Genomic DNA, 16,432 nt, shown 5'->3' on the forward strand with positions numbered 1-16,432 from the left:
GTTATAAAACCACCTTTTAAGATCATTTTAGTGAAAGTTTCATGTTCCTATCTCATAGAATTTAAGAACAATGATGAATAAATCATTTTCGAGCAAAATTTAAATGGCCGGCTGAATATATTACCGCAGGAGCCGCGGCCGCGGAATTTAAATGACAACGTCAAAGGGTTAAGCAGAACAATGATGGAGAATTTCAATAGGACACTGTCAAAACAAGAAACACTCTGTGGTTGTGTAACACAACATTATCTATCGGTAGTCAACCTGTAGCAGTTACATACTACAGCCAAATCAAACATCACCATGTTGCAGGCCACATGAATGAATGTAATAACCATGGTAATAAATTATTATTATCCTAATGAAAGCCTTCTCCAGAAACTGGTGATATACTTACAGCCAATGTCTTCCCAGAGCCAGTTTGAGCTATTCCCACCAGATCACGACCACTCATGGCAATTGGCCACCCCTGACACTGGATAGCTGTAGGTGATTCAAATCCAGACTTTCTGCAAAAATGTACATACATACATTCTCATCAGCAGGCCAGATATTCTTTACTTATACCAGACTTGGAATATCATTGCAATTGTATGTCTTGCAAGAGCCTATGATAAACAACAAATCTGACAAGAGATTTAGAAAGCACACAAAAAACACAACACACTTTGCAAGAAGTCTGACGGCAGACAATAGCAGTTTGGTGCATATGATACCTAATTACATGGTAACTTCCCCTCCCAAATCTCATTCCATAAATCTCTGAACATGCATTAACCATCCTATGAATGACATTAGTCTCAATACTGACAGCATCATTAACAAACTTGAAAAAAAAAAAAAAAAACCTTACATGGTTATTACTTTGTCAAAAGGTTCACAAATCTTATTCAATGTGAAAAAAAAAAACAATTAGATTGCTGTATAGGTTCCCAAGGAGACTATTTTGAAGGAGATGACAGCCAAAATTAAGTTAAGCCAGCATTTCTTTTTCTTTATCCAGTTTGGTAACTTTCCAATAGCACCTCATATTGCTCTATGCATTACTACAAAAATAAACATAAAATGTATGGCAATAGCAGTTTCTGAGAAAGTGGAGAACATTCAGAAGTTTGATGTTCAACCACACATGCTGTGCACAAACTTTGCAAAACAACTTAGCATACCAGTGTCACACTAAACTGAATTCACGCCTTTGAATGGATGGCTTGATCAATTCAGAAAATGTGCAGAGCTTAGCTACAGAACCATTAGCAGTAAATTCAGAAGTATAACTGAAGAGGAAGTAAAAGCCTGGAAGATGGAAGTAGTTCCATCAACGCTGCATGAGCACTTATTTAATGCAGATGAGTGGCATTTATTTTTCAACCTACTCCCATACAAGACTCTTGTTTTCAAAGATGAAAGCTGTCATGGGGCATGAGTAGGAAAGAATTACTGTACTTCTATGTGCAAACATGGATGGATTTGACAATGTTACTGCTGTTAACTGAAGGTCAGAGAAGCCAGGCTGCTCCACACATCTGAAGACCCTTTCATGTATATATGGCATTAACTGTAGCACATGAATAACTTGTGCATATTCATGCAGTTATTACATTTGGAAAGAATGATGTCAGCTAAAAAAAAAGCTGTTTTTACATCACTGTACATAACGTGCAAAATAAACCAGAAAATCAAGAAATGTGGAATTTCTACCAGCCAACACAACATCAGCCCTACAATCATTGGACCAAGGCATAATTAGGTCTTTGAAACATAAGCACCAGGTGCCTTGTCTTCATGTTCCCACACAGAATCACAATCACCAAAGAATGCTACAAGTATTTTCGTTTGATTCCATATCCATGCTTGCAGATCATGGAATGCTGTCAGCTGGGAAATTAATTCAAACTGTTATTCGAATGCCGGATTCTGTGAAACATCAGAACTACACAACAAAGACGAAGATGACTCAGAAGTTCACACATCTGGAAAGATTTCAGGAAATAATGAATGTGACATTCACATCTGAGGAGGATGCACAGGATGATGGGCAATTAAGAAAATTGAGGATCCCTGTACTGACAACAATAATACAGAAACTGATGATTAACCTTTAACGTACGGACTTTTAAATTGCCTGCAGCTCCCTACGGCCGGAATTTAAATGGCCCTAAGTCTTTAACATTGCAAACTTTCAGAAAAAAATGCATATTTTCCGTTCTATGCAACATCGGAATATGAACTAAAAAGAACCTGAAAGACAATAAAATTTTCTACATATATACAAAAGGGCAAGTTTTACAAATGAAAATCAACTGTGAGTATTTTGTCATGAAGTGCAAAATATAATCATTATTATATACGTTATGAAATTCCAAAGGACTTACCTATTGTTTTTCTTCAACCTTGAATCGTGGTGGCGATGTAAATATGACGACACTATATACAATAATATTTGGTTCGGACTGTACACGGGTTGGACTGCATCGCTTCACAGTTTCACTCTGACGCGCGTGTCCCACTCTCGAAGCAGTCCATCACACAGCGCGACATCACACTCTACAGCGGTAAAGCGTGCTCCCGCTTTTCTTGTTTATAGAACAAACGTCTTTGTTTCCCTTTAGCTGGTCAGTGTTTTGAATGTTTCACCTCCAGTCGACTCAGTTGGGCCCCAGATGAACTTGGCCTCCCTCGAAAAACACCACTGACCGTGATATTCGCCTCATGTGATTGAAGAATCAAATCACGCACCAAAATTTCGCGGAAATTTTTGTGCGTCATTTTTCCATCACATGACTTGTGTAACAGATATTCATTGAGAACAGACATGTCTAGTAGGTGGAAGAATACTCGCAAAATTGTGATGCAAAGTAATTGCAATAGCAGTCGAAAAGTGCCAGTCCGCCACTGATACCGAAAGTCACAGTGACGAAGATGTCTTTACGCACAAAGTAACACTGGCTCAGTGTATTTATACCACTTCCGAGATACACAATAAAAATGATATAAAAGAAATATAGGAGTCTGACGCTGACTTCGTAACTTTTTACAAAATATAGAAAATCACGCACCAAAATTTCGCGGAAATTTTTGTGCGTCATTTTTCCATCACATGACTTGTGTAACAGATATTCATTGAGAATAGACATGTCTATTAGGTGGAAGAATACTCGCAAAATTGTGATGCAAAGTAATTGCAAAAGCAGTCGAAAAGTGCCAGTCCGCCACTGATACCGAAAGTCACGGTGACGAAGATGTCTTTACGCACAAAGTAACACTGGCTCAGTGTATTTATACCACTTCCGAGATACACAATAAAAATGATATAAAAGAAATACAGGAGTCTGACACTGACTTCCTAACTTTTAACAAAATATAGTAAATCCGCCACTGACGTCCTAACTGAGAATTCAACACTGCAAACCAATCCCTGAATGAGCCACACTTCCTTGAAAGCTCTGGCAGCACTGCTATGAAAGTGCTTACGAATATTTCCTCCTCTAACTTCTCAAAACAAAGCTGACCTCTATTGGCTCACCAGGTCATAAACAGTCATATCTAAACGTAAATAGTTTCGAAACCAGTACCATGATAAACGATTTCATTGTTCAGAGCTAACAAATAAACATCTGACATGAAGTTCATGAGTTTGTTTGGGTTTCAAACCCAAGGTCAAACTGCCAGCACTCACAAAGGAAGCACGTGGCTTGTCCCTAAAAATTATAACATTCGGCCAGCTCGGGGTGCTACTTGATGCGAATAATTATAACATTCGGCCGTTAAAGGTTAAGAGAAGGCAGCAGTAGAAAAAGGTAAAGCTATCCCTGTAACAAGCTGTGAAGGCCCAAAGGGTTGTGGGACATCGAAGCTCCCACATCATGTAAACAACTGGCTTACAGATGGCAGCAAGGCTGTCAGCCTTATGCACCAGCAGCCCTTTACCCCCCCAAAAATTCCTGGTACTCATTTCTGTCAGAGGCTGAGTCAACCCCAGGGCCATAGTGAAGCTGGAAGGATTAGGTAAACTGGAAAAATCCAATGACCTCGAGCTGCAGACTGTGTTCCAAGCTGCCAGGCCCAAAAAACGGGCACCAGATATTCTGGGAGAGATGTTTGCCCCATACCGGGTTAAGTAAGCAAAGACAGGTGGCATGCTGGAGCTGTGGGGAGCCAGGCCACTTCTTGGGTAGCTGTCCCTATGAGAGGGAGGCAAAAAAACAAAGACTGGCATGAGTAACAGGACGGAAGACCTCCAAGAGACATAGGAAAAGCAGAAAATGACTGAATGGTGACCGTGAAGCAACAGACAGCTGGACAGGAGGGATGGCCAGCTATCGGGAAAGGAGTGGGTACTGGCAGAAGAGGGAGCATGCCAGTGCACAAATTAAGCAGCCCCCGCCCAACATGCGCTGTCATAACAAAATGGGCCAACCCTAGCCTAGTCGCACAGGGCTGGGTCGGTGACAAACCATGTGGCATGACCGTCATGGGACATACATGACTGTCACCAGGACTGACATCACCACTGGACTGCCTGAAAGACAGCTGAACCAACTCTGCATACTAGAGGCAGTATCTGAGAAAGCCATCCCCATCTTGGAGGAAGTTTTCCTGACAATGAACATGGGGCAGCACCCAGTCAAAATCTGGGTATCTGGACATCCCCTTGCGCATACAATGCATCTGTGGACCCAGGCACCAAATGCTGCGTATCTCACAGGTGGAGGTATCACTATGGAGCATTGGGGTGGGAGCCTGGCCTTCCAGTCTGGTATTGGCCAGTGACCAGGTGATACATGCACAATGCGAAAAGTGGTGTTGCCTCAACTAGAGAGCCCCTTGGAGTGGAAAATGGCCTGGTAGAACCGAGTATGGAGTCCCGTGGTCCCAAAAGACTCTACATAGCCAGGACCCTGGTCTGAGACAGCTGGGAGGTACCTGTGAAGGTCCTGAATGCTACAAATCATGATGAGAAGCTCATGAAAGGATCCCTCCTGGCACACTGTCAGCCAGTCACGCTCATGACCCCACCCAATGTTGAATAACTGCAAGTCCAAGACTCTACACCAAAGTTGCAGGATGCAACTGCAGCAGCCAGGCCAAACCTGAGTGACGCTGAATCCAGAGAGTAGGAAGATCTCCTTACCAAGTATTGAGACATCTTTGCTATGAAGAGTGATTACTACAGACAGACCAACAGAGTGTACAACTGCGGACACACTAGAGACCCAACCAATTCACCAAACCCTGAGGATGCTACACTTAGCAAAACATGCGGAAGTATGCTAGATACCTGATATGCAATGTCATGGGGTTATAGAAGAGTTGGGGAGCACTGTGGTCATCCCGTTGTTATTGTCAGAAAGAATGGGGACCTCCACTTATGATTTAGAGTACTGAACTTTGATCATTATATGACAACTTTGAGCAACATCATGGCAGTGACCACATTATATATTTTCTCACTTCCCATACAACACAACCTCTTACCTAATTTCATTTACCACATAATCAGGGAAATTTACTTCCTCGAAGTGTTGGATGGGATTAGGTGCATCTCCTTTCACAGTAATCTGGTGTGCAGATCTGAACGCTTCTACTTCCTCTCTGGACCTGCAAAAATTCAAGTAAATTCTGTCACATATAATCACTCATTTTAATCAAGTATATATTAAATCATATAATAATTTGGTGCAAACTTCTAATACTGATCTGTCCAAACACACTAATGTGCCTACAAAATCAAAGGACCTATTTCACAGTATAGTATATTTCATATGGCAAAATCCTGCAACTATGGCTGGTGACACCATCATCACTGGAAACAGTAACTGACAACAAAATATATAGTTGTTTTTCTCAGACTCCTCTGTCATACTATTACAACACTTGACTTGTTCTTAATTTTACACATTTATCTATAAAATTAAAGAGTGCTGGAAAACTGGAAGAGATACTGAGGACTGGAGGAGCTGCGAACTGTTTGCCAGTACTGGTTATTTCTCAGAGATTACATATTGTGTCAGAATTGGTCGGACTGGAAACTGCATTGGATCTTAGATCGTTGTATCATCAGCCTACAAAATGGAACAAATGACAGAAAGCCTGCTAGCAATCATGGAAGAGTTTGAAGCCAAGATTGAAGCCTTGTTAGCAGAAATGAGGGTATGGTGAAAAGAGACAATGGTCTGCCAAGAAGTGACAAAGGCCTGTCTGGCAAGTAAGAAGCCAACCTCAGTGGAGATAGAGTTTGTGACAGTGCACGAGGAGGTCCCTAAGAAAGAGGCTGCAGTGGAAATTGTCAGAGTGTTGAGGAAGCAATACAGGGACTGCCATCTAGCTGTAAGGCATGGCGGTCTGATGAAGAAATGGACCCAGGGCAATGGTGGGTCCCAGAAGAAGTTGGCTACTGCTTGCAGAGGGATGACCCATCATGGCTCTTCTGCATGACATAAGGGACACAGCCATCAGGGACAAGGTCAGTACATTATTGCAAGGACAACCTCTCAAGACAACAGGCATGCCAGAAAGGCAGCAAAGGAACAAGGAATCAAGACATAAAGGAGCAGCTATGTCTGTGGAAGAAGAGAACAACTGGCAACAGCATCAGAGGACAAAGCAGGTGACAGAAGTTACATCTGGGAAGCCAGAAGACATCATATGAGACCCTCATATAAATTCTCCATTTGGAGGTCATGAAGCAGCAGTCAGGATTCCCAGAAAGTTGCAGAAAATGAGTGGCTGAACACTGTGGAGGAGTTGTCCCCCTCCGAAATGAAAGAAGAGACAGCACACAGAACAGGAGCCATAAATGTAGGAGTAATGACCACTCTTAGAACTTTTGAGTGCAGCAACCAGAGGAGGATGATGGTGATAAACCTGGACCAACTGGCAACCAATAAGGGGCCTGCTTTGGATGACAGGCCTTAAAGATGGAGCAGCAGGCGTGGCTGGAGAGTAAACACTGAGAAAAACTAAGCCACAGGAAGGAAGGCGAGACCAAGCAGAGGTTGCAAGCACAACTCTCAGAAAAAATGTTTCTGGGCAGAAATCTCAAAATGGACATGTACAGTCATTGCTATGCAAATAAGGTGATAAACAAACACCTGTTTCTAAGCAACAGTCAGTAGACTTGTTCCCGCAGAAAAGATACCAAGTCAATCACTAGGCAACCACCCATGACAATAAAAGGATTGCTGGAGGTGCTGTTTTCTGTTGGGTCTGCCCCTGTAGTTACATAATGAGGACACCAGCAGAGCTGCAGTCAGTTGTCAACAGTTCAGTGAAGTGAAGTGACATGAAGTAGCTGGTTGGTGAGTGAGAGTTCAGTTGACAGACAGTTCAGCTGAAAGTCAGCCTGAGAAGATAAAACTAGGAGGTTGGTGTGAAATGGCTACCAGCTTGGGAACCAGTTAGTTGACCTGTCAGCTGACAAAGAGTTTAGCAAGAGTGTAGCTGTGAAAAGAAGTCTCTATGTGTGATATCTGAAGCGTGAAACTCTTATAGTTCCTGTGTTAAATTCACTGCCAGGAAATGGCTAGTGGAGATGTAATAGACTGAAGAAACTAGTCTGTGTGTGCCAATGATCTGTAAAGTGTAATTCCAAGTGGCCATTAAACCCATTCACCAACCCAAAACCACACCTATAGTCACACCCCTAAATCGTGACAATATATATATACTCCAACCCGCTCCCATCACCTACCATTATTTTGAAACTGCGGCCACTCCAAACCAATAAGCTTTGGTCATACAATTTGAAACTGTGTACCTGAGGCCTTTTAGCATTCATGTCATTTATGAGCACGTTGCTCAGAATTCACTATTAATTTATAATTACTAGATCCAACATGAGCCTACTGTAAAGAAAATAAAACCAAGTGAAACCAGAACTACTTCAAACTGTGACAATAATTTCACTGGTACAACCTGAGATGTTGTAAACTGTTGCATACACAAAAAACAAGAGCATACAAAACTGGTTACTGTATCCTAAAGTTAAATAATACAGCAAAGTGAAGTGCACTTGTGGTGAGATTCAGAACTATGAAAAATGATACTTTCTATGTACAGTCACTTCCACAGCCAATGTAAAAGTATATTCCATTGCTGCAGCATGGTGTCTCAAACTAGTGTAATTTGGGGCCAACTAAGGCATGTACTTTAGTGTACATGATGTGGAGAAGAAAGAAGCCTTACAGTTCCTTTAAGCAAGTTATTTTAAATTTACATCATAATGCTTGGATGTGAAAGTGATGTACATTTAATTCCAGTCATCATATGAGACAGACCGTACAAGTTTTCTTTGTCGTGCGCATTTCTCGTTGCCTTGACTTGCAAACACGCGACAATATATAAAGTTTATACATGTACTGCGGTGATGGAACCAATAAGTTATTCAAACACAATATGATGCTGAAATACACTATTCTTAATGCTTCGGCAGTTTTATTAATGAAAGTAAATATCTTTCATTGCGACAAATGCACCAATAATTTGAAAGTATCTTTCCCGATGCACCTACATAATGCAAGAAACACAATTTCAAAAAATTAAAACTAATTCTGTACTTTTATGTAATAATTATATATTCTTATTCATCACAAATCAATTAGATAGATATTAGATATTTATTCAGCATTCCATAAATCCTTACATGGTTGTTTCAAAACACCACGGATATAGAAGTAGTCAACATGAGTAAGCGTAATTACATACTGCATAACAATTGTGCAATGTCATAACAGTTAGCCATATATAAATATTAATAAAACATGAATATATGAACATAAACCATCACATGCAACAATAAAGTGCTATTACCTACAATCTGTAACAAAATCAGGAACATCAGTTGTCATCCTAATTGTATTATGTTTATTATAATTTTATTTCATTCAAAATCCAAAATAAGGATACAGAATTTGTCATGTTATTCTCAAATACATACCACACCATAAAACATACGAGAAAACTGATTAATATCATCAAATAGGCACATACACAGTGGACACAACAGAGTAAAAATTGTAAGAATATCAGTAGTTTTAGGTTATAAAGATCAATAAATATCAAACAAATATAAATAAGTCAATAAAACCAATCATATATATATATATATATAAAATAAGAATATTAAAATATCCAAAACTATAAATATAAAGTAACAATTGATATATGTACAATAAATATTAACATAATCTTAACAGAGTAGAATAGGTAATACAAGTAATATATACATAGTAAATTAAGCGTGCAATGATACACGTGTGCATACTGGCACAGAATACAAATCATTTACTGGTAACATCCTACTTTACAGATGCACTGTACAACTCCCCTCCACACCACACCACTACAGAAATGTCCCCTTCCACTAAGCTCTAATGGGATGATGTTACTGCATATGGCTATGTTGGAACCCTGTGCATTGGGGGGAGGGGGAACACTACAGATTAATGCTGGAATTCATCTTGTTGGGAGGCATAAGGCCTTCATAACTCCTATTCTGCAGCCTTGCAATGCAAATGCAAATTTCCTAGCAGAAATTATACCACTCCACAACAATCTGTCAGCTCACCAGCAGTTCCTGCCACATAATAAGCTGAGGGCATTCCAATGTCGAGACACACTTCAGCAACAGTCAAATGTGAGTTTCGTGAGTGTTTCCATAGACTGATCATTTGGTGTCTTCTGCCAACCACCAGATTATGAAACACCCTATCATATCTGTCACCGCTATCTGGCTACACAAAACAAAGCTGGTAGTAAAGCTTGACTCCCTGTAGTGCACAATGACTCTTCTTATAGAGTGAGACATCAATCAGTGCATGGCACAGATAAAACACATACATGTGCAGAATAAACACATACTGGTATTGGCTGAAGTCACAGTTAGCTGCTAATCTTAGAAACAAGATCAGTATTCCCCAAATTGTTTTTTTTTCTCAAAAATGTTCATGTGTGAAGACCATACCACCTCATGGTGGGGGAGGTGGCTGTTACCACTGCTGCACACACCCCTGATCATTCTGGTGTGATGACTATTTCATATTCTGTAATATCGTCAGACCAGACATCAATAAAACCTCAGGGAAGAAAACCAGATTTGATGGGGGGGAGGGACAGAGTTACTGCATGGTGCATCAACAAGCACCAATGACAACTATGCACCTCATGGCCATTTGTAAGTCCTCTGATGAAAACTGAAATATAATTCCACTATAATGGCAAAATTATTATCTTGCACAATATATCTAATGCATACACGTAAAAATTAACTGCTTTCTGGGGCAAGTTATGTACTTATGGTGACTAAGAACATGATAACAAAGTTAAAATAGAATACAATACAATTTCCCTTTCCATCACTTAGTACAAACTAAATATCAGACTCAGAGGAATCCAGCCTGTTTTCATGTCCACACACTTAACTTACCTGTTTTCTACAGCTGGATGAGGCTGGTACAAGTCTTTGGTAAATGGATGCAACGTTGTGGGTCCCCAGTTTTGCTCACAGACGTTCACTCCTGATTCCCTCTTCCCACCAAATTCTTTTTTCCTCTTTTCGCTACCTCTCCACTGGTCACCTGTCCCAAATCCACCCTTTTTTCTGTCATTTCCAAAACGACTGCTTCCTCCTTTAAAAGTCCTGCAATTACATAACACATAATTCCAAAATCAAAGAAAGTAATAATTAACATAGATTCACAAACTTTTCACATACACATATTTGAAGCAGGCAACTACTTGGAGCCAAGTTCTTAAAAAAGTTGGTAGTCCCTCAACTGGTCAAGTTAATTCTCCATCTATCTCAAAGTTTATAATGTTCATACAAGCCAGACACTGATCCCTAGACTGTCACGAAAATTATTCCGTTAAATGATGCATTGAATATGAACTATTTTCCTTCAACAATAATTTTACAACTGTACGGTCTCTCGACTGAATTGAACCCATCAGTGAATTTATGAGGTTAACTAACACACGAAGGCCAGTGCCAGTAAGGAACCATGCCTCAGACTGCAATATAATTTGCCACAAAAGAGGAAATATTAAGCACATACTCACATATCCGGATTTATCTGAGTACTACAACAATTCTTCAAAACACTGGAAATCGGAATGAGTTTTGACTGGAAGACTAGCGACCGGCAACCTGAACAACAAAGAAAAAACTCATTCACGCCATGTAACAATGTTAATAGGTGCCACTTTAATTATAAAAATATATATATCCATTTTCACTGTATGCTGCTCATATAATGAAAGAATTGCTCACATTTCATTGCCCACCACATGGCCTCCCCTTACCTAGTCCAGCGAAAACAAATAAACGAACGGAAACTGGAATACCAAGGCTACAGACCTACAGACCACGTGCAACCACGAGGACTATGATCGACTATGATGCCGTAATAACTGAAACCGCTGAAACTATCGACTGCGATGTCTGTGATTTCTAGCCAGGGAATGCTATCCTTTCCCTCTAATTATGATGTAAAATATGGTTAAAAACTCTTACGTCCGCGGAAATATAACAAGATTGCAACAACTGACTTCATGATAGGCAATATCGCATAAAGAGTTTTTAATCATATTTTATTCCATAACTTTCGCTTTTTAATACTTTTATAATTCATTGCATTTTTATACCTTGTATTTTATAATGTAATAGTTACTATCACAATGAAATTGCAATTAACGAACCCTGCACTAGCTGATGGAACTGGGATTTTCAGTTCAGGCGAGACCAGCACTTCAATTGTACCAGAAAAATTACAAGTACGATGAGAAGTCATAATGTTTTAATTATCACCATGAGAAAATCATAATTCCAAAATATTGTTCTATACTGGAGATAGTCCATTTCCTGAGCTTGCCGAACAAAGTTTCTCGTGCAAAGTGGACAGTGGGAGAGGTGGGAGCGGTGGGAGCCACCGGAAGGGACAGAAGCAAAATGGCGACGTCGGTTTAGAAAGTGGAGGCTCGCGCTGCGATGTGGTTCATGCATTTGCAAGGGAAGTCTGCCAGGGAGATCCACGACCAGATGACCGCTATGTATCAGAAGATCAGAAAGGTGTACCAACATATGACACGAGTGGTCATATGGAAGAGGCGCTTTCATTGTGGACAGACAACCAGTGTATCTGGGAGGTCTTGTGACCGGCCAATTCGATCAAGGTTTTCCGTGGTTTTCCTTGGTCCCAGAGCAAATGCTGAGTTGGTACCCAAATTCCACGTTGCACTGCATGCTTCACATGCAGCCCCCCCAATAGTAACATCATGAAACTTATTATACTATAACTACACAAGAATGACATGTCTTATATCATGTATAATGATCCATGGACACGAAATAAATGAAATGAAAGAAATGAAATGAAACAAACCTCAAAGATGAACCCCTAAGTGGAAGACCATCTCCCGCTGAGTAACTGGGAATTATGGCACAGGTGGAAGCTTTGAGCCTATCCGATAGGCGCATAACTATCGAAGCTATTGCTCATGAGGTCCGCATTAGCCATGGGTCGGTTTTCAAAATCCATGATTAGTTACACATGACGAAGATCGCTGCGCGTTGGATGCCACGATTGTTCACACCAGTTCAAAAACACCAACGGATGGATGTGGCAAAGAAGCTTTTGCAGTTGTGTCAAGACGAAAAGGTGGAATTTTTCGAGCGCCTGATCACGATGGTTGAATGTTGCGTCTAGCATGATGAGCCTGAAACAAAGGAAATGATCAAGCAGTGGAAACATGCAGACTCGCCGCCACAAAAGAAGGCCAAATCCCAGCCGTTGTCAGGAAAGGTGATGTTGAGTGTGTTCTGGTGTCGGCGGGGTGTCATCATGACGATCATGACCATCATGACGGACTACGCACAAAATGGCGTCATCATCACTAGCGAGTACTACCGGAACCTTCTGAGAAAACTGCGAGAGGAAATAAAAAAAGCGACGCGGAATGCTGGGAAAAGGTGTGAGACTTCTTCACGACAAAGCACTGGCTCATGCTACGATGACACTTGCTGCCAGTTTGGAATATGAAATTCTTCCCCATCCACCATATTGACCATACCTGGCACGGAGTGATTTCTTCCTCTTTCCATGTCTAAAGACAATGAAATTAACCAAGCGGACGCACTAGACTGATGTAACAATCCCTAGAACATCAAATAGGCAAAAGAAAGTCCCTGTGACCAGAAAAAATTATTTGTATGGTAAACAATACCCACATGATAGCTGATATACAAGTTTCTGCAGCTAATGCTCTTAAGATATATCACCAGAATATTAGGGGACTAAGGAATAAAACAATTGAATTAATAAACTCGTTACTTCCAAAACTCCCCCCAAATACTATGTATAACAGAACATCATCTAAAGGAACTCGAATTGAAAAGAACACCATTAGTACACTATAATTTTGGGGCTAAGTTTTGTAGAGAAGACCTAAAAAATGGTGGAGCAAGTATTTTTATTCATGAATCATTACGTTTTTCTTAATATTAACCTACAAGAATTTAGCAAAGAACAGGATATTGAGGTATGTGTAATTAAAATGCATTTACCAATGACAACTGTTTGTATAATATCGATTTCAGGTCTCCTAATGGGAATCTTTTATTTTTTATAAGGACCGTAGAAGCTATTTTAAATAAATTATATGATGGTAATCAACATTTCATTATTTGCGGGTATTTAAATATAAATTATCTTGATAACAGCTGCATAAAAAAAACAGCAGTTAGACTTATTATTTGCCACTTTCAACTTAACCAGTACTGTTAATTTCCCAACTAGAGTGCAAAATGGTGTAGCAACAGCTATTGACAATATATTTATTGATGTATCAAAAAATGTAGATTATACCATATATCCTCATATAAATGGGCTATTGGACCATCAAGCCCAAATTATCAAGTTAAATACTTTCAAAATGCAAGGGCAGTATAATGTAACATTCAAAAGAAATTTTAACAAACATTCCTTAATTAATTTTAAGAAGAAACTGAGTTTCGAGACGTGAGATGATATCTTTGAAGAGAACATTGACATAATATTTAATAACTTTCTTAATACATATCTAAGAATCTTTTATTCCAGTTTTACTAAAAGAAAAATAAAGAATAAACCAAAAGGTAATGCATGGTTAACAACAGGGATAAAGATCTCATGTATAAATAAAAGAAATCTGTATTTACAGAGTAGAACCAGTAATGATATTAATTTAAAAGAATATTATAAACAATGCTGCAAAATTTTAACTAAGGTCATAAATGCAGCTAAAAACTATATTATGATAGGAGGATATTAAACTCTAAAAATAAAATGAAAACTACGTGGAATATAATTAAAACTGAAAGAGGGAAAAGGGGTAATAAAGATGATATACAGTACCTGGATATTAAGCGTAATACAATATCCAACCAACAAATTCTTGCAAATAAATTCAATTATTATTTTTTAACAATCATTGATAATAACATAGATAGTAGCAGAGTTAGTAAAACAGGTCAGCCAATACATGACAATTATCTAAATTATATGTTACAAACATACAAGGGCCTGCCCCCAAATATTTGATTTAGACATGCGTCAACTTGTGAGATAGAAAAAATTATTAAATCCTTAAACGGCAAACATTCATATGGATATGATGAGATAGATACCAACTATAATATTGAAAGCAAGTGCACCTTTTATCAGCTCTCCTTTAACGTGTATTATTAACAAATCCCTTTCCTCAGGTATCTTTCCAACTAGATTTAAATTCTCAGTAGTAAAACCAGTATTCAAAAGTGGTGATGAACATAGTATTTCTAATTATAGACCCATATCTTTGCTACCCACCTTCTCCAAAGTTTTTGAGGTTATATACTCAAGGCTCTATCAACATTTAACCCTAAATAAGATACTTACAAGCAACCAATATGGTTTTAGGAATAACTCAACTAATATGACCTCCTTCAAACTATTGAATGAAATTTTATTAGCCATGAATAATAAATTAACTGTCGGTAGTATATTTTGTGACCTAGAGAAAGCATTAGACTGTGTCAACCATGATAGACTTTTAAAAAAATTGAACACTATGGGATAGTAGGAACATCTAAAGCATTAATTACATCATACCTAAAAAGTGGTATTAGATATCAGGAAAACTTATAATAGTACCTCCTCCGAGTGGGAGATCATAAAGCAAGGTGTTCCACAAGGCTCTATCCTTGGTCCATTATTTTTCCTACTATATGTAAATGAGCTTCCTAACATAATAACTAACAATGCAAAAATCATCCTATATGCTGATGACACAAGTGTCATAATGTCTAATCCCAGCCTTCTGAATTTTGAAACTAATATGAATATACAACTTGTAGCCATAAATGAATGGTTTAAAGCCAATTTGTTATCTTTAAATTTCAAAAAACTCATTACCTTCTAGTCAGGGCAGAAAATAGTTTAGAAACCAATATCAGTATATGCTGTGGAAACAAGCATATTACTAACACGTCAAATATTAAGTTTCTTGGTTTACACATCGACGAAACATTATCATGGAAACTTCATATTGACCAATTAATAATTAAATGAGTTTGGCTTGTTATGCTATTAGGACAGCAAAAGGTTTTATGTCACAAGAAACCCTTAAGATGATTATTTATACTGTGTGCATTCTATTATGGAATACAGTATAATTTTTTTGTGGTAATAGGCCTAATAGTATCAATGTCTTTAGGTACAAAAGCAGATAATTAGAGTTATTATGAATGCAAAAACTAGAGACTCCTGTAGGGATCTATTTAAAAAAATTAAATGTATTGCCAATGTATTCACAATATATATACTCGATAATACTGTTTGAGGTAAAAAATAAAGATCTGTACAAATTGAATCATGAGATTCATAGCTTCAGTACTAGACATAGCACAAACTTACACCTTCCTACATCGCATTTGACAGTTTTCCAAAAAGAACCCTACTACTCTGGTATCAGAGCTTATAATCATCTTCCACCTCATATAAAAAGTCTGAGTAATGAAATGAAACTATTGAAACTGATGCTGAAAAGGTTTCGTCTTTCCAATTCCTTTTATTCCTTGGATGAATATTTTAACTGCAAAGTAAACTAAACACCTGGGTTATACTCCCTACTAAGTAAATTTCTTTATGATACTTATAATCAGCTCATATATATTCATCATATCTTAGTACTATCAGTATATTAGTTTTAACATTTTAAACATATAGCTGTCATACGATGTACAAAAGTTGTTCCATCAATGTCCTGGGTATTATGTGTGCAGGCATCTATGACCTGTTTGTTGTCTGGGTATTGTTTGTAAGTAATAATTGATGTAATGTCCTAATAAATAATCTGCTTTTAGATATTAGAACAATGTTTGAGATACTGTATTGTGGAGATGAATCATGAATGTATTTAT

At 38.5% G+C, this 16,432-nt stretch overlaps 1 protein-coding gene across 3 annotated transcripts in view; it reads right to left on the reverse strand.

Moving 5' to 3' along the window:
- LOC111874769 (ATP-dependent RNA helicase p62) overlaps positions 1 to 11,856 on the reverse strand; it is a 41,969-nt gene extending 30,113 nt beyond the window's left edge. Inside the window, exons 1-5 of one of the 3 annotated variants that reach the window (XM_023870544.2) lie at positions 11,695 to 11,856; positions 11,056 to 11,143; positions 10,424 to 10,636; positions 5,476 to 5,598; positions 398 to 509 (exon numbers count right to left, since the gene is read on the reverse strand). In XM_023870544.2, coding sequence (XP_023726312.1) covers positions 398 to 509; positions 5,476 to 5,598; positions 10,424 to 10,636; positions 11,056 to 11,057 — 450 coding nt within the window. In that variant the 5' untranslated portion in view covers positions 11,058 to 11,143; positions 11,695 to 11,856. Of the gene's footprint in view, positions 1 to 397; positions 510 to 5,475; positions 5,599 to 10,423; positions 10,637 to 11,055; positions 11,144 to 11,266; positions 11,408 to 11,694 lie in introns of those variants that run through there. The other 2 variants (XM_023870543.2, XM_023870542.2) reach the window with 2 other exon arrangements.
- Between the last annotated feature and the right edge of the window lie 4,576 nt (positions 11,857 to 16,432).

This window comes from Cryptotermes secundus, unplaced genomic scaffold (genome assembly GCF_002891405.2).
Source record: "Cryptotermes secundus unplaced genomic scaffold, Csec_1.0 scaffold955, whole genome shotgun sequence".
NCBI lineage: Eukaryota > Metazoa > Arthropoda > Insecta > Blattodea > Kalotermitidae > Cryptotermes > Cryptotermes secundus.